Consider the following 25,063-nt stretch of genomic DNA (forward strand, 5'->3'; position numbering starts at 1 on the left):
AGCCTTTGAACAAGTTTTAAAGAGGCTTAAAATCTCTCAAATGTTATAAATCTGCTCAGATTACATAGTTTTAGAATCAATTTCTTGAAATTGGAAGCACAGGAATAAGGATCTTTGACCAGTTTCTCAAGGTATTGTAGGATTCGCAGCACCGAAGAAGGCAAATTAAAATAAAATGTATAAATTACTTTCTGAGCTGCAAAAAAAAAAAAACAAAAAAAACAACTATATATTCTTATAGTTCAACTTATGAAGCACAAAAATTGATCAATTTACTCCTATAATCTTTTGCATGATTTTCGGTATATGTATTCTTCTTGACTAATCTGATTTCTTTTAAAGCCTTTGATACATTTTGTACAATAAAATAACAATAATCATGTAGCTTACATATCGGTTGTAAAAAAATGTGTGGTTACTTACTTATCTTTTATCTTTTTACATTTGAAATATTTGTAAAATTATCTATTATAGATTTTCAGTTCAGTAATCGTATGCAACACATCATCACTTGATGTATTATTCATAAATATTATTAGACATATGTTATTAGACAAATGTTATTAGACATATGTAAATAGTAAAACGTAATTAATTGAACCTTTTGAAAATATTGTTGAAAAGACCATGAAAAAATAGGTAGGGGAATTCTGCGATCAACTCATGTGTGATCAATGTGCCCAATGAAAAAAAATATTTAACGGCTGTTAAAAGTAAAATCATTTTAGTCATGAGATGTTATAGTGAGAACAGATACTAATCAACAGTATGTTTATTGTGGTATGAATAACTAGGTCCCGATCCTGACTAGGTGGAGTCGTAAGTGTCGTAAATGAACTTCGCTTCGTAAGCGTCTGGTGTCTGTACCCAGGTAAAGTAGTAACCTTTGCAGTCAGTCTCCTATCTAACTTTATTGTTAACAGTGGCACAACGGGTCGTTAAGTTTACGGATTTCATTCAGTGACTACTATGTCAAAAACCTAAAAGTGTAGGGATGAATTTTGTTGTTGACATTTAAAAATGCTAAATGTGAATAAAATGTTTTGGTGTAAAGTTAAGGGCGAAGGGTAAGCTTGTGAAAATTTTTTTGTATAAACACCCTTGATACATGTAGGCTACAAATAACTGTTGACTTAACATAAATTGCTGTAGATCTAGTTTACACAACTTTACCTAATCATATAGATAATTTGAACTGTTTATTATAAATACTACACAGATTATAAACAATTCTAACATTGTTCGATGTATACAAGAGTAAAATTGTGATATTTTCCAATGTAGGGCCTAGGCCTACACAAAAGTAAAATTGTGATATTTTCCAATGTAGGTCTACACAAAAGTATAATTGTGATATTTTCCAATGTAGGCCTCCACAAAAGTAAAATTGTGATATTTTCCAACGTAGGTCTACACAAAAGTAAAATTGTGATATTTTCCAATGTAGGCCTTCACAAAAGTAGAATAATTGTGATATTTTCCAACGTAGGTCTACACAAAAGTAAAATTGTGATATTTTCCAATGTAGGCCTTCACAAAAGTAAAATTGTGATATTTTCCAATGTAGGCCTTCACAAAAGTAAAATTGTGATATTTTCCAACGTAGGTCTACTCAAAAGTAAAATTTTGTGATATTTTGAAAGAAAAAGAGGTTCCATAAATGTAAACGTGAAGTGAAGTTTTTAATACATACAGATAAAAAACCGAAAGCACAGCATTTTTTACCTTGGAGTAAAAGTAAATTAAGTAGTATTAATTAAAGAGTGTGGATTACTTACTAATTTGAGAGAATTTTTTTTTAAAGGAATAACGTTCAGCTAGAGTACCTTAAAAAATAGATAGAATATAGGGGCTAATATATACACAATAAAAGAACATAAAACGCAACACTGATGTTTCGTTAGATGTATTACTCCTTCAAAGAGTAGCCTGAATAGAAATGTTACTTTACTGATCCAAATAATTTCTCTATCTTGATTACTACTTCATTTTGTATAAAATAAAAAATGTTATAAATTTGACATTATTTCTAGATAGGCCTAGTAATTTACCCATTGTGCATTTAATAAAAGTAATATTTTTGTTTGTTGGAGACTGGCTTCAAAATATGTATTGTTTTAGGTTATGCAGAGCCAAAGACTAACAATTTCTCCCCCTTTAGGCAGCGTAGGGCGTAATGGCGCTTGCAGTTTTTTTTACTTATTATCTTCTTGCGCGAGCGTAAACAGCGCACTCTTAGCCCACTGTCCTTCTTTGCACTCGATATTGTCAGCTATTCTTGTGCTGTTATTTTGAAAAGTGGCGTCTCGATGATCTATAATTTATGAATTAGTCGTTGTCATTGAAAGGTATCCAAACAGTACCTTAACGTACTTGACATAACTCAGTCAAACGAATTTGACACTATCGTATATTAAAATTTTTTTGGTGACTTTTAACCAATGAAAAGCAGGAAGCACAATAATGTCTGACAGTGTCGATTGAAAATGAATTCTTCTGCGATTTTCCAAGCGCATTTGCGAACTAAGGTTTGTGGGAAAGCTTAACCATTGTACAAATAACGGTTTTGGCAACAGCTTTGGTCCCATAAGCCTTATGTAGCGCAGCGGCGTACATGTAAAGGGGGAGAAATTATTGAACTTCTGGTGACACCAGAATATATTTCTCGACTGATTGTGTTTTTTCCCTCCCCCCTCCTTCCCCTTCCAGGCTTGTTACTTGAAGGCTATAGAGACTCGGCCGGACTTCGCAGTGGCTTGGAGCAACCTTGGGTGTGTGTTTAATGCTCAAGGAGAAATATGGCTGGCGATCCATCACTTTGAGAAAGCCGTGGCATTGGACCCCAACTTCTTGGATGCTTACATCAACTTGGGCAACGTCCTGAAGGAAGCGAGGATCTTTGATCGGTGAGTGACAATTTTTTTTGCATGTTGGTGTTGGTTGTCTTTATACTGCTGTCTATGTTCGGTTCCATCATGAAATTCTGAAGAAGTGATCACTTTAGACCTACAACATATTCAAATTTTACTCATTTAAAATACTTTTATCAAGGTTCACAAGGAACATCCTACTTCTGACCATTAGGATTATTTTTTAAAATTGACGGCTTCTGAACTTTTAATCTTTTTTCTATATGAGAGCTATACAGGAAGTAAGTCAAGGTTTTATCTGTTGCAAAAGTCTGGCTAGTATAGTTAGTGTGGGGTTATGTCAGTCATGCTATTGAGTGGTTTGTGTTTCAATGAGTCTAGTGACAGTAGCTATTTAGCACCTTGACTGTGTGTGGGCTGCAGGCTTCCCATCGCGGTACATGCCCGCTTCCCAACCAACCCGTCTTTGCGAAAAAGCTCATTGTGAACTCGGTCGAAAGATGGAGACATTTAGTGCATGTGGAGAAATATTCTTCTCAGTTTGCATTGTTTACAGAATCGGGATCTTTTGTCCATCAGCCACTCCCTCAGTTTAACTTTTTTGTGTTAAGGGGAAAATAATCGTGTTTTAGCAAATTTCCCATATAGGGAACAAGCTATTAACGTAGTACTATCGGACCCGGGACCGATTTAATTTTTCATTTTGAGGTCCCTAGAGGCCAAAAACACCATCCGTTCAAATTCATATATAGGGTGACACAAACCGGACGTTTTTAAAATAAGTAGTATACAGTATTTAAATGGAATAAAATGGTTTTAATACTGTACATAGTGAGGTAAACATTTGCAATTTGTTACAAAACAGTCATTTTTTTAAATGACGTCATGCATATGGCAGCCATATACTTCTCTACAAATGTTTATTCTTGGGTGAAAATCATCTGAAACTTAGGTCAGGAGGTCTTGTTCAATGCCATTGATATCTTCTGTGATTGCCAACTTAAAATCCTCTAGAGTGCGTGGTTTGTCAGCATAAACAAGCTCCTTAAGAAACCCCCAAAGGAAGTAATCATTAGTGGACAAGTCAGGTGACCTTGGCGGTCACGGTATGTCACCAAAGTGAGAAATTACCTTGTTAGGAAACATTCATTCAATACATAAAAACATCCCGACTCACTCTGGCGATGTTTTCGGGTGTTCTCGGAATTCTAACAAGGCCTGGGTGTTTTCTTTCTTGTTATATTTCCAGTTGTTCGGAACCCTGAAACCCATCTTAATAGCGTATTTTGGCTTGGAACCGTTCCATGGTGTTTAATACTAACATGTTGACTAAATTCCCGCTGGATTTGACGACAAATTCACTATTTTGGACCAAAGTATTGTATGCGAAAACGCATGGTCTAAGGTCCACTGAGCCATTTCAACAAAAATGGCAAGCCTCACTGAAGGTAATGACATAACCTCAATCTTCCTACCACGTGCGACAACAATGGAACAGCTGTTTAAAAAACGTTCGGTTCCTTTGCGTCACCCTGTATATATATATATATACTAGCAGAGCACCCGTCCTTTGTACGGGGTTGGCATATAAGTATAAAATGCTTATTGCAGTTATAATCAAGCTTTGCGTTTGCAATGGGGGAGGACACAGTTTGATAATATTTGGCTCATAAGTTTACGGCATGAAATAGTATAACACATCAACCATTGCCTTAATGTTCTACCACTGCACCTAAACAATAGAAGTAAATAAAATATCAAACATTCGCAAAACATCACAAATTATTCGTTAAATTAAAAGCTCAACCCTAACTGTAAACAATCCTACATTGACAGTTAGTTCTCATTGTGTATCACAGCTTTTTGTTGCTGCTTAGTTCAAATTAGCTGTTGTCATATATGCAACAACAAAATAATAATAGTGCTGCACCCCTGCTGGGAAACCTTATGACTTTTTAATGCTATTGCATATTATAGAACCAACTTGTAAAGTTGAAACAGCTGACTAAATTCTTTAATTCTCTTTAAATATGAATACTCATAAGGTTAACATGGGGAACTACAGAGCCAATGGGGCGGAGCCCGAAAGGATTTTTGGGATAAGAATAGCCTAAATGTTAATCGGGAATGTGAGCTATCATCATGCCAAATTTCATCCCAATCCATCCAGCGGTTTATGCGTGATTGAACTTCAAACAAACACACAAACTTTTACATTTTTATAATATTAGTAAGATGTCTACTTTTGTGTAGTTAGCTATATTGTATTCAATCCCTGACTATGCTATAACTTTAGCTATTTTATGACATTGTCAATAATTAAAAAAAATCAAAAGACAACAAACATATTTCATTTCATTGCAATTGGATTTTGACACAAATCAATAGTTGTAGGACCTATACTTAAACACCATACATAGACGATTTTTACTGAGTGGATTGAACCAAAGAAGAGTGTGAACTGATATATTAGGCCTATTTCTGATTTGGACATAATGTCAAACGTGGATTGAATATTTTTGAGAAGGTGTAAACAAGGTATAAAATATGTTTGTGTCAAGTAAAACAAATGAAACAACATTGCAGGGGATGTTCTATACCAATTTAATATGCTGACCTTCAAAACACTGATAAGATAAGCTTAGTAATGGGAGAAAATTAATTTATTGATATGAACTGATTAGTCTGCCAGATAAGCAGGCTAATATTGGTTTTTGTATAATACATTGTGTGAAATAAATTCACACCAATAGTTAAGTTCAGCATCCATCCCAAATTCAGTAATTTTAACCGAAAACTATAGCATACACTGCCATCTGGCGGAACACGCTGTAATCATCAAGAATAGGATGACAAGGAGAATGTTAAAATTACTGAAATTTGACGACCTGTTGTAGCAGAGCGACTGAACCGATTTTAATAATTTCAACGTCATTCGACGCGGAATTTAATTTTCTTTAGATAAGTATGTAAACACTTTTTGTGGGATACACTGTTTTTGAGTTGTAAGCGAAAAACTAAAAAAAATGATCAAAATCGGCCTAGTTTTTTACCTCCTATACCCTTAGCTCACTTCAGAATCCGACACAAACTCATTTTTAACTTATTTAGGATCTCCAGAGCAGATAAACAATTTCCAGCTTTCCCCCAATTTTCAGGAGCTACAGCTCTTTTTTGGGCTAATTTGCCTGGGCTATCAACATTTAAGATAAAACTACAAAAGTACCCTTTGAATTTTGGCACAACCTATGTTTAAAGACGCAATCTGCTTAACATAAAGTTTAATAATTAGGGTATATTTTTAGCGTTTATGTTTACTTTGGACATTTAGCAGCATACAATATATTTGTCTCTATGAAAATATGTACAAAAGTGAATGTAAATATTATGATGCAGATTCAAAACCAAATGTAAACATGTTAATACCATTTAAATTAATTGAGAGCTCATGATAACCAAAAAACATAAATTTGAACCGTGATTAATCCAAAAGTAATGTACTGTCAGGTAGACATTCCATGAAGTTCTAAGTGAAACATAGAGGGGGCAGCAGTGGTTCATTCTTTGATATGCTTTGTTGTTACTGCTGAAATTGCAAGGCTATTGTCTTAGTAATACTAAACTAATCAATTGTAAATGAGACATGTTTCCAGCTCTATTTAGGATGGGGTTTGTTATATTACTGAATTAACAACAACTATGCAATTTTAAATTAGTACTTTGTTTTAGCTTTTTTGGTTGTCAGAAGGGCTTGTCACTTTCTTGTGACTAAAATCATGCTTAAATTTTAAACATATTTAAAAACCAACCCATTTTTGTTTGTTAAAGAGATTGCAGGTGCAGAAAAACTACTGTAGGTTTGTTACCAAAACTATTCAATAGAGAATTCAATAGAATAGAGAATTCCTGCCCCTCGCACTGAACGTGTTAAAATGAATAAAGACAGACAAGATACGTTAACCATATTACAATTTCTAAGTCCTTAAGGCAAAAGGAAACCAGCTGGTCTAGTGGTAGAGCCGCAGGGGAGCTTTGGTCCCCTAGATCAGTGTTTTAATCCCGTCAATCATCAATGAATGGATTTTAACTCTGTCTCTTGACATAGACTGAAGTAAAATGGTTTCGTTTAGAGCCTAGCATCGTATCATATGGAAGTAGGACTTAAAAAAAAAATAATGGCAAGACTGTAAGTAAAAAACTTTTTTTCAAATGAAATTGTCCAAATGTTTCCGCGGTAGCCTATAGCTTTATTATTTGAAAAAAAAAAAACTTGTCAATATTAGTTTCAAAAGAACCTAAGCTATTTGTATACATTAGTTGTACAGCTATTATTATTTTAAGAAGTAGTTAATCATAACTTCCAAGTCAAAGCCCGTATTTCCATTTTCCAACACTAAACACTGTTTGTTTCCTAATTAAAACTAATTTGTTCTACCTCAACTTAATTAATCTTCCTCGGTCGTAGATTAATTCTTATTTTCCGGTCTCCTATTCCAAACTGCTTCAATTTTATTTCTCAATCAAATTTTTTCAAATTTTTAAAAGTTTTCAAGAACAAGTTAAAAACAACGACCTACTAATAAAATAAATTTACCATAACGTATTGGTTATTAAGGAACTGTATGGTTTTGTTGTGTCATAAATAGTCAAAATTCAATTAGAGAGGGTATACGTAAGCAGAGTTCTTGGCTGGAAATAGCTTCACAACTGGCTGCTGGCCAAGGTTAGAGCTGGCTCGGGGGTTAAGGGATCACACCTGTTTCTGGAAACCATTTACCTAAATACTTTTGGATAAAATGAAATGAAATAACAGTATTTATTACGATAAACTTAGGCTAAATAATGAGAAAAAAATAGAGAACGAGATACTAACTAGTAAAATATTTTGTAGGATGAAATCTGCCATGCTTATGGAATAGGCCTACACGGGCAAGTGTGTGTGTAGCTTGTTATCAGTCAAAAGGGGGGTGTTGTCAGTTTGTTTAGCAGTTAAAAGGGCACAAACTGAATGTGGGGAGGATTGTTAGTAAGTTTCAATTATTTGAACCAAATCCTTCACACGGAAAAAAGAATGTCGACGACGACAACCAGCGCAATGAAAGTCAGAAGACATTTTTGGAGTCTGGGGGGTCGAATGGTCAAGGTTTGTTTAGTCAGTCCTAGTCAAGTATGGTCAGGTCAAGATTACTACTCATAACCAACTGTATTGCTTAAACGGTAATTAGTTACGATTCATTTCACTATTTCAATATCATTTTGTTGTTTCAACTGATTTTTGAATATTGTGGGCCAAAATACTATATGCACGGTTAGTAGATTTGTTACTCGATCATTTATGGTTCGGATTATTCACCTCAAATAAGAGGCCAGTTTATCAGCTCTAACATTTTTAATTGGTTGGTTTAAACCAACCGTTATTTTCTATGAATGGAGAGATTTCCTTTTCATCCGTATTGCAGGAATACAATAAAATCTTGTCAATGCAGTCGGTTTTCTTTAGTTTAACCACATGGGAAATTCACACAAAATTACCAACTTTTTCAAGTAATTTTCAAGTGTGATTTTATACAGTCAAATATGTGAATAACTTTATTTAAACTAAAAGTGTAAGCTGTTATACAGACTTAATGAAATTAAAATTATATCCATACAATTGTAATTAACATAATTATAATTTATTGATTATTGTTGACTCACTTATTCATTGAACTGTTTTTTTTTTACTTGCCTTTGTCTCAAACCTAAAAACACTAGCTGGAGCCTGTAAACCTTACTTTCAGCTTTGTAAACTAGTTATTTCAACTCAGTTAAACAAAGCACATAATAATTTTTGGGGGAAGTATTTTAGCCTAGAATATACGGTCAAATCAGTTAGTACGAACCTCGGTAAAAAAATTCCTTGATAAGACAAAAATGAATTTTAAGACCGAAATACAAATTTTAAAATTAATTAATTAAATGATTAATTAATCAATTTTAAAACCAAATTTCAAACAAATTTTTTAGAACCCCTTGAACCTTTCATAAAGTTCAATGCTAAAAAACACCTCTTATACAACATGGTAATAAGTCAAATTTGTTTGTGACATAGGCTTGGACTGACTCTCTATACAACGAATATTCTTAACAAAAAACCTCTACAAGACGAATTTCTCATGATTTTAATCTCCATAGTACGTAGTTTTCAAAACAAACAGAAGCTTGTCTCAACATGAAACCCCCACCCGTACCTCTTCTTTCGTCAGTCATTTGGCACGTCTATAAAACCTCTATAAGACGAATAACGGCAGTATTAAGCCTCGATAAAAAGATCCTCTTTATTAACAATCCCTCGATAATACAAATTTCCCCCCTACCACTTGAAATTCGTCTTATAGAGGGTTGACTGATTTAATGTTTGAATTCACTAAATAAATACAAACCTGACTCCTAATCTAAATTGAATAAATAAACGTTTCTGGATAGAGGATACAGTTGGAACTATTTTTAAAAGCATTTGTGTGTATAAATCATCCTCGGACAGTTGTGATAATAGCTCGGCTGTAGTTATTTTTACTCCGTCACAGGAATGTTGATGTTCCTTGGCTAACTGCCTCTCGCTCTCTAACTTTATTGCATTGTGGTAGTCTACTCTGTTTATTTTCAGTCATCTGGTAATTTATGAGACCAGAGGACATTGGTCTGTGTCGTAAATGAATAACGGTTTAGATTTACAGTTTTTAGTTACGAAATAGAAATTGTTTTGAAGTGTTGTTTACACTAAGATAGAATTTGAAATGGATCTTGGTGTGAGAACTCTATACGATCCTTAAATAATTACGCTTATATGTTAAGAAACTGTTCTTAACTTATTCAAACTGTTTTTCATCTAAAGACAAATGGGAAAAATATTTTCTCACTTTGTAGAAAATTAACCTTTTAATCATGATTGAAATGTTTTATAATCATATTTTACCCTTTGGAACTCAAACGGCTGGTATTTCTGACAAAAACTTACCTAACCAAACTCCCACCATGGCATTCAATACCACCATATTTTCAAATGAATCTAGTTTTGTTGTGTTAATTCAAAAAAAAAATGTTTCTTATTAAATTTTGGAATCCTTAACTGTAGGGAAAAATTAATTAGGATACACTTTAACTTAAACGTTGCAGGAAAAATGGTTGAAATGAAGTCCTTCTGAGAGCAAATATCTGTTTTTTTTCAAACGGTAAATATCTTCCTCCCAATATATAGCCCCCCTTTATGAGGCTTTCAGTTAACTTTGTGTAAATATTTCTTGACAATATTTCAATATCCATCCAAATATTTTTGGAAAACAAATTTTTACCCAAACAGAACATTATAAAGACTAAATGATAATAATGTTTCAAAAATGCCAAAGAGGTTCAATAGAGTATGAAGGACTTGTCTCTAAGGGACAAAGTCAATTGGAAGGGTCTAATAGGTACAAGAGCATCCCATCCGGTTAGATATTCATCCACTGGGGCTGGGAAACCTTAACATGGTCCACCTGATTAAATCAGATTCTTAAACTTATGCACTAATAACGCTTAAACATAACTAAGCTTAAACAACATTTGTCAGAACATTTCTATTTTTGGATTTAACCTGGTGACTAATTCCGTTCACCAGCCAATTTAATGTTAAAAAATTAAGCAACCTCAAACCAAGAGCCAAGGGTGATGACATTTTCTTCATTGCCCTTGCTACACGGTTACAAAGACTTACAGTGAAGTTGGATATTTTTGTCTCTTGGGTTTGATTGTGTTCCTAAAAAAACACTGAAGTTTATGTTTCTAAGATTGGCTGGAATGATTGAAAATCAATTTGGAAAGTAATGTTTTTGGCTCAGTACGAGCAAGTTAGATCATCCTAGGATTATGGTTTTGGGTAGCTTTTTACTCAATCATTATAAGTTTGGTCAAGCTATAAAATATATCGCATCTAACTAAGATGGTAAATCCATATCTATGTTTGACGACCAGGTAGATAAAACAACGATGAAGTAGTTTTGATTTTTCAGAGCTTAGCACATAGTACACTGTTTTATTTCCAATTTTTAAAAAGTAAAATTTTTTCAAGTTTTAACCACTACCCAAAAAAGCTTCTAAAACCAAAACTTGTTAAATTAAATTCAAATTAAAATGGAATCAAAATTTCTCTTACAGCGTAACATGACACATGAAAGAAGTCAAGTGTATTTGAAGGGATGTTGGTGAATCAGGAGATTTATTGCGTCAGATATTGAAGCGGCCAAAATATACAGGGTGTTACGGGAACTGGCTGGCTCCGAGCCAAAGTGGGTTTAGACCAGTGTCATCCTGGTTGAACCGAACTGGCTTATAGTTATTTTGCAGCTTAATGAAACATTGTGTATGGCTCAGAAAAAATTAATCCCAAGTTCAATAATAATCAACAGATTTTAGTTTTTTTGGTGTATACACATTTTTGTGAGGGTGAACAAGTATTGTAATTTGACAATTTCATTTCTGTAGAAAAAGAGATTTAATAATTTTCTAATCAGGAAATGCAGTGGATAATTAGAACAATATTGGCTGATTATGTCGAATAGCTAGCTTCTTGATGGGTCTCTAAAGTTTTATTGTTCTAGCAATTGGTTAAAATTCATTAATGTGAATTCTCTTATTGCATCCATTTTAACCCAATATTCTTGAATCGCTTTAGGAAATCAGCCCAACTTCCCTGTGCATAATTTTAATACTCTGGACAACCCAAATCTTAAGTCTATCTTTAAAAAATAATCCAATTTGTAGACCGTGTCATAGGTCCATAAAGACTCAAAACAGCAAATACATTACAATACAAACAAACATTCCTAACCGGTTTGGTTAGTTTCAGCAATAGATAGGTTTGCCCAAAATAACTCTTCTCTTACTTCAGTTGCTTTTGTTATTTTGTACAGTTATCTCAATTATTAATTCCTTTGATTTAATACCACTAGTATCTGTGGTGTGACTAATGTTTTTGAGCGTTTCAGCACCCCTCTCTAGAACACTTTGCTAAATTCAATTTAATTTGTTTAGTAACTGCATAAACCAGTTTACAAAACAGACTTAAATCAGTACAAGCATTTTACAATTGGCAAGATAACAGTTACACATTTAGCAGCAAGCAGATACATTATAAACAAACAGCGTTGACAATTATTGCAGTATTTACAATCTAGAAATACAAATCTGAGCTACATAGGAAGAGTGATATGAAGGGTGAAAAAAAGAAAAAAAGGGAAGAACAAGATTGCCTAAAGTAATGAGCCAATCTATTGCTTGACTTAACAATGAAACAAAACAACAAATCTGTTGGCATTAATAAGACAAGACGATGTGATTAGCAATGATAACAATAAAACAGTGGTGGCAAATAAAATATTAAAGTTTTAAATAAATATTAAAGTTGTAATAACAATTGACACAATCTTTAGTTAAATGTCTTTAGTTTATTGCCCAAACCAATAGTAGTGCTTTACACCTGCTCCGACATTTTGTAATGGGCCGAATTGCCCACTTCTAGTCATAAGTTTATGTCTGTCGAACCCTAAAGACGTTCTTGTAATAAAGATGCTTTAATCCTGCTTCGTTTTGTTTTATATGATTTCAACAGTAAATAATACTTATGACTTTTTATGTAAGGAGATTTCATGGGGATTACATTCTAAATTCCTTACCAGTTTCAAAAATTATGCATGTACAGTTAAATTACAGATAACAAAATTTAATCTTTGCTGAATATTGCACAAAAATTCATTCATCTCACTGAGATATATTAAATTTTAGCCCGCAATCATATACAGATTAAATTATAAAATGTAATTTTTTTGAGATTATTGTTTTTCTAATTAATTTAAACAGTGTGTTACATAATTAACCAAGTTTTCATTAAGGCTATTGCACAATCTGGATGGCATTTGGCTTGCTACTGGAATATTATTTTTATCCTCGACATTCCATCCAAATGCTGCACAGCTCATTAAAGTTGAAGTAACTATTTAATTATAAAGTTACGTTTAAATGCTGTATCACAAATAGTGTGCTTAAATGTCTAAAATATATTCAACAACAAATTCAAAACTTTACAAACCCGATATAACCTACTTTATGTAAATGGAGAAAAAAATGAACTATAAAAAACAATATTTTTATCTCTAATCTTCTACCTCCACAAATGGATTCTTCTATGTTCCTGAGTACCGGAACTAGGTCTGTATTGGATTTCTCTGTTAAATATTCAAATGGCAGCAAAGAGTGAGAGGGGGAATCTTACAACGGAGTAGCTTCAGTTAGTATTGTAGTTCTCCGAACTTCCTGACTAATATGGGGGACTGCCAGATTGTATAAAACGTTCTGAATGTCTATAAATTGACCCTACTGCTTTTTGAGCGCTACTTGAAATGATGTGTTGTTAATCTTGATTCATTAACATAGGTGTCTACTAATAAAAAAAAAATTGCGAGTCATCAATTTTTGAATGCAGAAAATCACTTGAAAATCAGGCAAACCAGAAAAATGTTTAAGTTTTTATCTACTTAGTCAATTTTTAAAAATCATTGTTTTCTTATAAGTTAACTTTTTAGTAAACTAATGCATTATAATAGTTGTAATAAATAAGTTATTTAAATTCATGAACTCAGTAGAATCAAGATAGCAATTCTGAAAGAGATACAGTAATTACATTTCTTACCAAGATTAATTTCTTCGAGGCAACTCATATTAAGAAACCTGAAAAATTAGGACATTGAATATTTAGTCTAGTATTGCTGTTGAGGATTCCACTATCAAAACTCTATTGACTACAATAATTGTGTTTTCACAAGTGGGACACCAAGAAAATAATTTGCTGTTATTTTTTTATAATAATTATCAATAAATTCATACATATTTAAACTCACGTTTGAGAAATTGGTTCTTCCTGAAAACAAATAACCGTATGTATTCCTAAAAATAATTAAAATGCAAATTTATAATAATGTACACATTTTTGTGTGAAATAAAAATACTTTATTTGTTACATTTTACAATTTCAATCATGAAAATTAAGTCATGCCACTCAGCATTAAATAACAAAACCTGAGTTGATGGAAACTGGATGATAAATGGTTGCCTACTAAAGGCATTAGTTGAACATTATCTGACTGGTGTAGTCATTATCCAACTGGTGAGGAGGGCAGGGTAGATAGATTGAACCTACCTTGTTATCAAGATCAGATTCTGTTTGGTTCAACCAGTGGGAGAGCTTAGCTTTGACTTTGACAGTGCAATCTTACCTGTAAATAGGCAATGTGGTTTATGGTTTGGAGGAATAATTCTGTAAAAAGAGTGTCGGGGTTAAACATTTCTTTAAATCTAGGTAATTTAATATAAAGTGTCATATCTTGAATTTGAAATAAAAAGTAGATTTAATGTGATAACGTTTTTCAACACTAGCAGTTGTTAGGGACATGGAAACTATTAAAACAAATTCGATTTTGTCACATTAATGTTCGTTTATACAGAGCCCTGATAAATTATTACATTTTACTTGTACATTATTTTGTTCTACTAGCTGATCAGTTAAATATTTTAAAACTAGATTGTTGATAGATCTTTACAATACTTAATAACTCACTCCATTTAACTAGGCCTAGTTGATATGCAAACATATATTTGCAGTTTCTACAGATTATAGCTTTTGTCAATAATAATTATTAATACATTGTATAAATTCTTTTATAATTTAACACGTTATAAGTAAGTAATACAAAAATTTACAAGATTTAAATTTAGTATTTGTTGCAAGTTGCTAAATTAGATTATTAAAACTAACATCGATGTTCAATTAAATAAACGATTATTCAACTAGGTACAGATTATTAACGTATCAAATTATTTTATCAAATTATTCTTAACATCTGGAAAAACATGAATTAAACACATGAATTAAAACTTTTGGTTAGTTTGTAATGCTTGAATATGTCAGGAAGATCAGTAAGCTAAATATTTTACCCACAAATAACTAATAGAAACAAATACTATCTGACCAAAACATATTTTTATCATAACATTGCATTGTTGTTAAAACTCAGATTAAATTTTGTGTCCAGTGAGGTTAACCCATTTTAAAAACAAAGTAGAGGCTTCATTAGGACCAGGCTCAGTGAACGCCGCTTCCCTGTCATAATGTTTTGCTTCTAAGCCTTGTTTACTGACTGGGCTTGTTATGCTGTATTCAGAGTCTGACCTCCTTATAAGCATTGCAATTCCTACTATTCAGACTGTGAGTCGTCACAACCATTGTAATTCAAATAATCCTCCTTAATTCCCTATTGTTTGCTATTTTCCAGAGGCATTGTAATTCATACAGGGTGACACAAAGGAACCGGACGTTTTTTAAACAGCTGTCCCATTGTTGTCGTACGTTGTAGGAAGATTGAGGTTATGTCATTACCTTCAGTGAGTCTTGCCATTTTTGTTGAAATGGCTTAGTGGACCCTAGACCATCGCGTTTTCGCATACGAAACTTCGGTCCAAAATGGTGAATCCGTCGTCAAAACCCAGTGGGCGACATTTTAATATTGAACGCCATGGAACGGTTTCAAGCCGAAATACGCTATTAAGGTGTGTTTCAGGGTTCCGAACAACTGGAAATTTAACAAGAAAGAAACCACCAGGCTTCTAGAACTTCGAGGGTTAGAACTTCGAGAACACACGAAAACGTCGCCAGAGTGAGTGCAGTATTGAATGAATGTTTCCTAACAAGGTGATTTCTCTCTTTGGTGACATACCGTGGCCGCCAAGGTCACCTGACTTGTCCTTTAGTGATTACTTCCTTTGGGGGTTTCTTAAGGATCGTTTTTATACTCACTAACCACGCACTCTAGAGGATTTGAAGTTGGGAATCACAGAAGATATCAATGGCATTGAACAAGACCTCCTGACCGGAGTTACAGATGATTTTCAGACCAGAATGAACATTTGTAGAGAAGTACATGGCCACCATATGCATGACGTCATTTTCAAAAAATGACTGTTTTGTAACAAATGGCAAGTGTTTACCCCACTATGTACAGTATTAAAACCATTTTATTCCATTTAACTACTGCGTACTACTTATTTAAAAAACGTCCGGTCCCTTTGTGTCACCCTGTATTATTCTGCTTGTTACTAATTTGTCAAGACTCTACCACTGATTTTCTGTGTAGGTATAAAGTTGATGTAACAATAATGGTTGTTTGTGTATTAAGGATCCAGCTTATTTTCTAACTCTTTATAGCTAAAACTAACTATAATAATTTCATCTTAGCAAACTTAGATTTTTCCACGATAATTCCGCCTGACTTAGATAAATTGTGAATACAATGTAAAAGAAATCTATTTAGGAGAATTATTTATATTTTAACTAACCCTTTGCGGTTGAATGGCGAGTATAGTTTGCAGCCCGCCATTTTCCCGACTGCTCAAAAGTGGCAACCTATAATCACAAAAAAATCTAAAATAAAAAAAGTTGACCTTTGTGGTTGAATGGCGAGTATAGGTCGCCGCGCACCATTTTCTCGACACCTCGAATGGTGATCCATTTGCTCTCATGTGATCGTTGGATCTATACCACATACTAACCAAAAAAGAAAAAAATTCTACCTCAAAGGGTTAAGCCTAGTCTTACATCAATTAGGTTTGGCCAAAGAAAAGTTATAAGCAAACTTTTTTGTGCACTTAAATCAAAACATAACATCCATTAAAAAATCCTATGATTAAAGTGAAATGGAAGAACAAATGTTTAAAGACCACTTTTACAGAAGCACAGTCAACAATCTCCACTTTCGTTTACCTCTGTGTTTTTGTGCGAGCTCACTTAGAGAGATTCAGTGTCTTTGTCCAAGTAGACTCATCATGTCCAGCTTTTCTGTGTTCCATTGTTCACAGGTCCTGTAAGACTTTCAGAATGACAAATGTGAGATATTTTATTCATGTCTGCTCTTAACATTTTGTTCAACAACTCCTGAGTCCCGCTAATGATTATTTCAATTGGGGTTGATTCTTGTCTCAAAAGTAATTTAAATTTCCAATATTGAATGACTAAATGAAAATGAGTGTTATTAAAAATACTTCTATACACCTCAAAAACTAAAAATATCAAAATTTTTAATTTAATTTTGTGAAAAACATTCTAATTGATAACGTTTACATTGGAAAGACAGCATTAAATTAAACAGTTTAATTCCTACAAAGTTTTAGGAAAAATACTTTTAATACATCTTTAAAATAATTTAAGGGTTTGTAAAACATGAAGCAGAGTTTAAATAATCCTTTAAGTTTTTTTACACTCAATCATAATTTTTTCCCAAAATAATTCTATTAAATGAATATCTCACATTAAATTACAGTAATTTGTATTGAATTATCGGCATCAAAATTACAAAGCAGAACGCAGAACTTTTGTTTATTCCTTAATAAGTCTAAGTAACACAAAAATTATTATTTGAAAAACTTGATCCCAAAGGTTTTCTAACAAAAATTGATAAATAAATAGACCAAAAAGTTATTTTGTGTTAATTAAAACTTGATATATTAATTATCATATTAATTTCAATAAATGTGCTGAGAGAGATAACGATTTGACAAGAAAAAAACACTTTCTGCATCATTGTTACAATGCAGTTTCATTCTTAATATTAATAATAATAAATAATAATTCTCGTTTTATAACTAGTTTTTAAGCTATTTGACGTAGATATGTTAGTTTACTTCAAAGTACAAACTAACATTAGACCTAGGCCTATTTAACTAACCATTTAATCTAGAAAACTCTCACACAAGTACTTTGTCAGTTATTAAAGTTATCTCACTTCTACTACTCTATTTATTAAATAAACCTAATTTTCCATTCGAAACTTTCCACACAGTTGAAGCAAATTAACACTGTGTATTGAGTTTAATACTTTTAAGGGTATACTTTTCCTACTTATTTTAATAAAAAAAAAATAGTTTGACAACTTTTTCGGATTTTATTTAAATTGTCTTGCACATTTTTTATGTATTTCTTCATATTAATTTATTTTGTTAATTTTATTCCATGATATTTAATATTTGTGTTTCCTATGAATAAAAAATATGCTTGATACTTTTCCTTATTTATTGTTTTTGTATGTATTTCAAACAAATTTACCAACTTTTAAAATTATTTTATTTAAGTTTTTCTAAAAATTTTAGTAGGTATTAATTTTGTTCATAATGTATTTTGTAAAAATTTAAATATTATTGTTTCTATTCCTAGCTCAACGTTTCCAATCCAAATCGAAAATCTCGAGTTTTATAGTTTTTTGTATATTAGCCTATATTATTTTGTGATTATTGTTTTTGTATGTAAATCAAAATAATTTCGGTATGATTGTACCAATTTTATGAATTTCTATTCACATTACCTTTAATTTATGTGCAAGTATTATCTATATTTTTTGTAACAATCTATTAATTTAGTATATGTATTAATTAACACCAGAATATTAAATATTCTCGTTTACATCCCTAGATCTACGTACCCAATTAAAATCGGGAATATTTTTGAGAATATATTTATTTTCGTATATAGTCCAAACACTAATTTACAAAAAAATTTTATTTAGGCACCTTTTTATATTAATTTTAAGTGTAATGTTAATATTTGTATAATTGCGTAATTATTTTGATTATATATATCATTGTATATATATATGTATGTATATATATGTATATATATATGATATATATATATATCATATCATTGTTTAATTATTTTGTATATATTTCTGACATGCATATTTTTTACCACCATCTCAAAGTGTCAAATCAAAATAAAAAATTATTGATATTTCTAGGTTATAGTAATATTCCTATAGTAGTTATATAGTTCGTATATAGTTCTAGGTTATAGTATAGGCTAGGCCTATGTAAAAAAAATATTTTCTAAAAATTACACCCAAAATGTTTACGATATATTTTTGCTGTCGTGTACATACTTTTACATTATATATTTATTTAGTTTATATCCATGCAAGAATATTTAATATCCTTGTATCCTCATCTACCTCGACTTTAAAACTGAATATTGAATCAAAAGAAAATTCCAATCGAAATCCCTTTTTAAAATTTAGAATCAAACTCAAGTAAAAAAAAAAAAAAAAAAAACTATCAAGTACACGATCCGACTCGAAGGACCAGAATCGCGGACAAGATGGCACATCGATCTCTTTGTTTACACTACGATCGCGAGTCAATGGGAATAACAAACCGAACGTCGGAGGGTTATAAATACACCGGGTGGTGTGGGGTGGCGGGAGATGGTTGCCATGGCGACGCCAGCTGGTCCGTACACCGCCCAGTACTGTGGCAGTGTCGGTGTAGGAATGTCATGATGACGTCACGATGGATTATCAGTGCATCATCGTGTACACAATCATCACTATATTGCCGAACAGGCAGTTGCCCACGCACGAGGGACCGCAGCAACGAGGGTGTTTGGCGTTCATCAAACGATGGATCAAGAGGTGCGTTGTATACCTCGATAGCGAGTATGTGCGTAGTTTTACCTCGATAGCGAGAGGTTTTCGACGACTCCTACCTCTAGTCCGTTAAATGGACTGTTAAATTGTACAGTAAAAAATTAAGACATTTATTTATCATTTTGCTAAATTACAAAATTTGCAGTAGACATGCTCGGGCGAATCTTGATAGCAAGAGGTTTTTGATTATTGTGTATAGCCCGTCCAATAGGTGCTTATGGTTTACAGATAATCCTCAATAAAGGTTTTTAATTAGTTTTGTCGTAAACCCATTAAAATTGGCGGTTATGTAGTAAAGTTTAACTTCTATTGGGGAGTTATTTGGTCACACGTAATAAGCACCAGTAAAATCGAGTGATTTGCTGCATATTTTAACCTCGATAACGAGAGACGTCTCATTATTTAATCACCCATAATTTGGTAGTTTTATTGGACAGTTTAAACCCGAAAGCAACATGTTTTTGATTAGTGTTGTTGTTAACAACCGTTCAATTAAGTTCTATGATTGCAAAACCTTGATATAATGATTTTTTTATGTGTTTTTTTTTGTTAAACTACATTATTTGGGCTATTGAATAGTTTAAAATTGAAAGCGGAATTTCAGTGTTGTTCTTAACACCCTAAATCGAGTTATTTATTGCACAGCCGAACCTTAATAGCAGGACGTTTTTAGTCTTGTTTTTAAATCCGCGTCAGTAATATTGGGCAATTTTACCTCGATATTAAGAGGTTTAAAAGTGGTTATTCTTGAATAAAACCTTTTGAATTGGTCAATTAGTAGGCTACAGTTTGAACCTGTAATCGGAATGTTTTGACTAATATTCTTTTAAACGCTCTTAAAATTGAGTTATTTATTGCTCAGTCGAACCTCGATAGCGAAAGGGTTTTTACTGGTACGTTACGAACACCGTCCATTTTTAATTAGCCGTAAAATTCTAATTTTTATCCTGATTGTGATGTTTTCGGATTATATTATTTCGAATCATTCCTTGAATTGGTCGATATATTGCACAGTTTTACCGGTTTTACATTGAAAGCAAGAGAATTACTATTGAGTTGTGCAATACCCTATTTGAATTTTTAATTTAATCTTTGAGAGTTGTTATCGAGATTTTCTGATGCTAAATATTTATAAGACTACTAGGCCTACTGTATTATGTTCTTCATCAGTCTAAGCGTAGATACGTGAATCGGCAATAAAAACATATAATTTACAGTTGTCCCCATTTGTAGCTATTAAAGTCGTAATAGTTTAGGTCGTAATCGCATCCTAAGCTTTCTTTTACGACCTTTCCTAATGTTTTACTTTTACGGTTTAAATACGGTTAACAATTCGTACAAGAAAATTTTTTTTCAACAAGATAACTTTTTTTTTATTTAACGGCAACACATCTACAAACATATTTTTAATAAAATGAACTAAAAAAACAAAAACAAACAGACAACTTTCATGATAAAAGGGAAATCAATTAAATCAATCACATTTTTATTGCGACTGATTATTTATAATAGCACGGCTTTTACGACCTGTTATCAGAAATGGTGAATAATTGGAAATCGCCAATTCCTGTTATTGTTAAATTCCATTTCCCCACGGGAGACGAACTGGTAAATAGGAATCGTTAATTTTTGGGTAGCTGACCCCAGTTTGTTTTCACCCACCCCTACCTTTCAGCACTGATTGGATTCCAAAACAAAATTCGGAAACAATTTTCAGCGTTGCATTTTTATATTGAGAGGTTATTCTGAACAATACACGGGTTGTGCAATTAAATTTGTAATTACTTTTTAAATGGAATATTTTTTGTACGCTTGATAATAGTTCTTGTTTTTATAAAACGGTTGTACAATTAATGAAGTCAGTTATTTTTCTTTAGAACTTATTTTTACAATTTACCTTTTCTAGCAAAATGCCGATCTATAGGCCTGATGTGTAATATTTTCAACTGTTTTTTAGCTTACCAAAAACATGTTATAAACTAGAAAACGTATGCAAACTAAATAGTTAACAGAAACGATGATCTACACGGCTGCGGGAGACCATAAGAATTTTGCCGCTATCGCCTAAGACAACGATAATGTGTACAGTACACCACCGCAGGAGATATTCATGATTTTCGTACAAGACGATGACGTTTCCGTTACCGCGGGAGTGGATGATGATGATATTTACACGGTCGCGGAAGTTAATAAGATTTTTGCCGCGATCGCGGAAGACTACGATAATGTCTACATGACCGCGGGAGATGTTCGATCATGATTTTGCCGCTATCGCCCAAGACGACGATGACGTTTCCGTTACCGCGGGGGTGGATGATGATGATGTTTACACGGACACGGGAGTTTATCAGGTCATTATACAGTAATTGGTTTGTAGACAACATGAATAAACTGGTTCGCTGCAACAGAGTTGTATTTTATGTTTGTGCTAATGTTTTTTTTATACATAGTTTTTATTCGGACGACTTTTATAAGGGAGTATGGTTTATCTATGCTTTTATTCTCTGGTTCTCTCTAAATTAATCAAACAAATTATTTGAACTTAACACTTCTTACATAGGCTATGGTCAACTGGTATTGGGTCTTAAACTTGATTTCACATTGATAAAAAATAGGTTTTATTTTTTAAAATTGTTTAGTAACAAATGTTTGGACTGATGCAACAAGCTTGAGAATCGTATTTCCATGCAGCTCTAGTTAGTAAAGTTTCTAAGATATTTTCAATGACGTAGTTTTCAAACTGCTACAACTGCTCACATACAAAGTTAAGCCTGCTGAAAAGTTTCAAGACATTGATTTTTCATATAAAACTCTCATTCTATATATATAAGTTGAGTTTTGGTAGAATAGCTTACTTAGATGTTCAATTGTTCTGTGCTGTGTGTATTGTATTAACTCACATATCAGTATTTTTATAAAAATTAGTTGTAGATTAGGTTGTTTTTTTTATATAAGTTTTTCAATTACTGGAGCATATAAAAAAAATGTAATTTGGCGTGACTAGTTAATCTTATAATGGGATATTAATTGAAATTTACTTTTTGAAGCATGCAAAATTATTATGTGTATTTGTTAGTTTATTATTTAGAATCAATTATTTGATATTATTGTTTACACACATTGCTTTTCCTCCAGATGAATAAATACTGACTGGGTTCAACATTTTAATTTAAATAATGTTATACTTTATTTTATGTTTTGTTTTATTTTCATTGTTTTATTATTTACTCTAATGTCTTACCCCTAAAAATTGTTAATATTTTCCATTTATTTATAATTAAAAAAAAAACTTTGTGGTAGGCCTAAAAACCTATATAAATAAGAAACCAATTTCTGTTATAATGATTGTTTTTCATATATTTGTTTCTTAACAATTAAAGACTCAACAAGATTATGGTACAAGAATTGATATACATCTTATCCAACAAAAATATATCGCAATATGTTTTGAAAGGTCCAATAACACCTGAGTACAACCAACTTACAAATTATTGAGATATATTCAGATAGGTTAGGCGGGTTGCAAAACGTGTTATTGGATGACGATAAAACGTGTATTCGCACATTTGCGTCGCAACATCGAAACTCCGCAGTTGCGTCGAAACTCGAGTAACAAGGAAAACTTTACACTCTGTGAATAAGCCACGCCAGTGATCATTAAATATATACAGTAGCAAAAATAATATATTTATTCCTTCTGTATATAAAATTTAGAGAATTATCTATACAATTATTTAATTCAATAAATTGTATGAGATTTTATGTAGAATGGTCTACAATTAGTTTTTAGTTCTTTTAAGCCATTTTTGGGATCTGGTATTACTTAGTTTTCCTTAATATTTAAAAATAAAATTTTAGATAAATCATTTGTTCCATTGACTAACTAAAGAAACAGAGACTTTAAAGTCTATTAAAGAGTATTATCACAATAATATAGGTTTAAAAAATTGTTAACTATTATTGCATTGATGAAAGTCTAGTTGCCAAGAGTTAGCCTTGTAACTAACATTTGTCAAACACTAACACAACAGTTAGTAGTTACAGGAAAACAAAGATTTATCTTTTAGTTATTTTTCTGTGGAGTAAACATTTTGACAGACAAAAACAGTTACATTTGAATTGTAAATTATACTGTTTGATTTATCGTTTCTTAGATCAAGATACAGGTTCTTAAAAATAATCTTACATTTTTATCTGTTTGTGTCTTTAGGTTTATTCGAGATTGATTCATGTAAATCTTTTGCTCTGAATGTGAAACCCTATTGTTTTACCTGAATTCACTTTTGCCTTGTCATTGTTACCCAAAAAGAGAACCGTACAGCATCTTTTTAATTTGCTTACGGGGTGTTTCGTGTAAGGCATCAATAATCTCAAGCGAGTTAACTAAATTAAATATATCACAAGTTTTTATATTTTACCTTGTTCAGCTAAAAGATGCTAGCAACATGTGCTGCAAGACAGAGCGATTCAATACAGAAGGCAGTTTACAAATGTCGCAGATTTGGTGTATTAAATGGCAGTTAGGCTGTTACGAATTGCTTTCTCAATATTTCAGAATTGTTGTAATTTATCTTCCTTACTACCTTTAGTTATTGTTTTATTCGTGACTTTCTTTAATGGTAGTATTTTCATATTGAATATTATACTAAATTAAAATTTGAACTATAAATATTTTAATATATTTGGGCAAGATTCTGCAGAATGTGGCACAGTGTTTGTCCGTAGACATTGAATTCATTAAATAGTTATTGCGTTTTGACCTGCTGCTTTTTTTTTCTTCTTTTTTTGAAGAGCAAAAAATACAAACGTGACTTTATTTTATTAGTTTTTTAGAATCATAAAGCTGTTATGTTTCTTCAAAATACTCACAGATATTGTTGTTTAGTGAAACATTTTAATTTGTTAATAGTTTTACAAAAAAAAATTTGGGCTAATTTTTAAGCTGTTACTAACTTGACCTAGGCATCAATTATTCAGGTATTCAGGGTGTTCATAAATATCAATCTAAACAAAAAAGTTCATATAAACACAGGTCAAACTAATTTTGTTTAGTTGCTAGCTGCCATTTTGTATTTCTTGCAAATACATTTATTTCTCAAGAACCATTCAAGCCACGGAAACTAAACTTTTCACATTTATTGTGTCAAGAGACAATAAAAAAAATTATTTAATTTTCTTTTAAATTAACAATATGGCTGATTTTATGAAAAAAATGTCAAGGACACCTTTATTTTGCATTTTTAATTCCCTATCAAATGATACCAAGATCAAAAAGATCAAATGAAAAATAGATGAAATATCATGGTTTTTAGTTGTAAAATTAGGCAAACCTGACTAGTTTAGCCTTACTCTACCCCATTTTACAACTAAAAATAGTGATATTTCAGCTATTTTTATTAAATCTTTTTGAACTTGGTATCGTTTATTAGGGAATTAAAAATTCTACATAAAAGTGCAACAAAAAACAAATAATTATATGTAGGCCTATATTTATACACAATAATAGTATAGTAAATTTTAAAGAGCAGAATGCAAAGCTGCAATAATGGTTTTAAAACAATAACATGTCTCATCGTGAAAAACGAGTTTGTGACGAAATAACAGCAAAAAAAGTCGCAGAACAGTGACATTAGGGCCGCTTGTTTTTCTCAGAGTGTA

At 32.0% G+C, this 25,063-nt stretch overlaps 1 protein-coding gene across 2 annotated transcripts in view; it reads left to right on the forward strand.

Annotated features, from left to right (window-relative positions):
* Window positions 1-25,063, forward strand: part of LOC128995885 (UDP-N-acetylglucosamine--peptide N-acetylglucosaminyltransferase 110 kDa subunit-like) — a 124,543-nt gene that overhangs the window by 13,406 nt on the left and 86,074 nt on the right. The window contains exon 5 of one of the 2 annotated variants that reach the window (XM_054420918.1): window positions 2,710-2,906. In XM_054420918.1, the coding sequence (XP_054276893.1) occupies window positions 2,710-2,906 (197 nt within the window). Of the gene's footprint in view, window positions 1-2,709; window positions 2,907-19,218; window positions 19,391-25,063 lie in introns of those variants that run through there. The other variant, XM_054420919.1, reaches the window with a different exon arrangement.

This window comes from Macrosteles quadrilineatus, unplaced genomic scaffold, assembly GCF_028750875.1.
Source record: "Macrosteles quadrilineatus isolate MER2022 unplaced genomic scaffold, UCM_ALF_1.0 Scaffold_5__1_contigs__length_97177068, whole genome shotgun sequence".
Classification (NCBI taxonomy): domain Eukaryota; kingdom Metazoa; phylum Arthropoda; class Insecta; order Hemiptera; family Cicadellidae; genus Macrosteles; species Macrosteles quadrilineatus.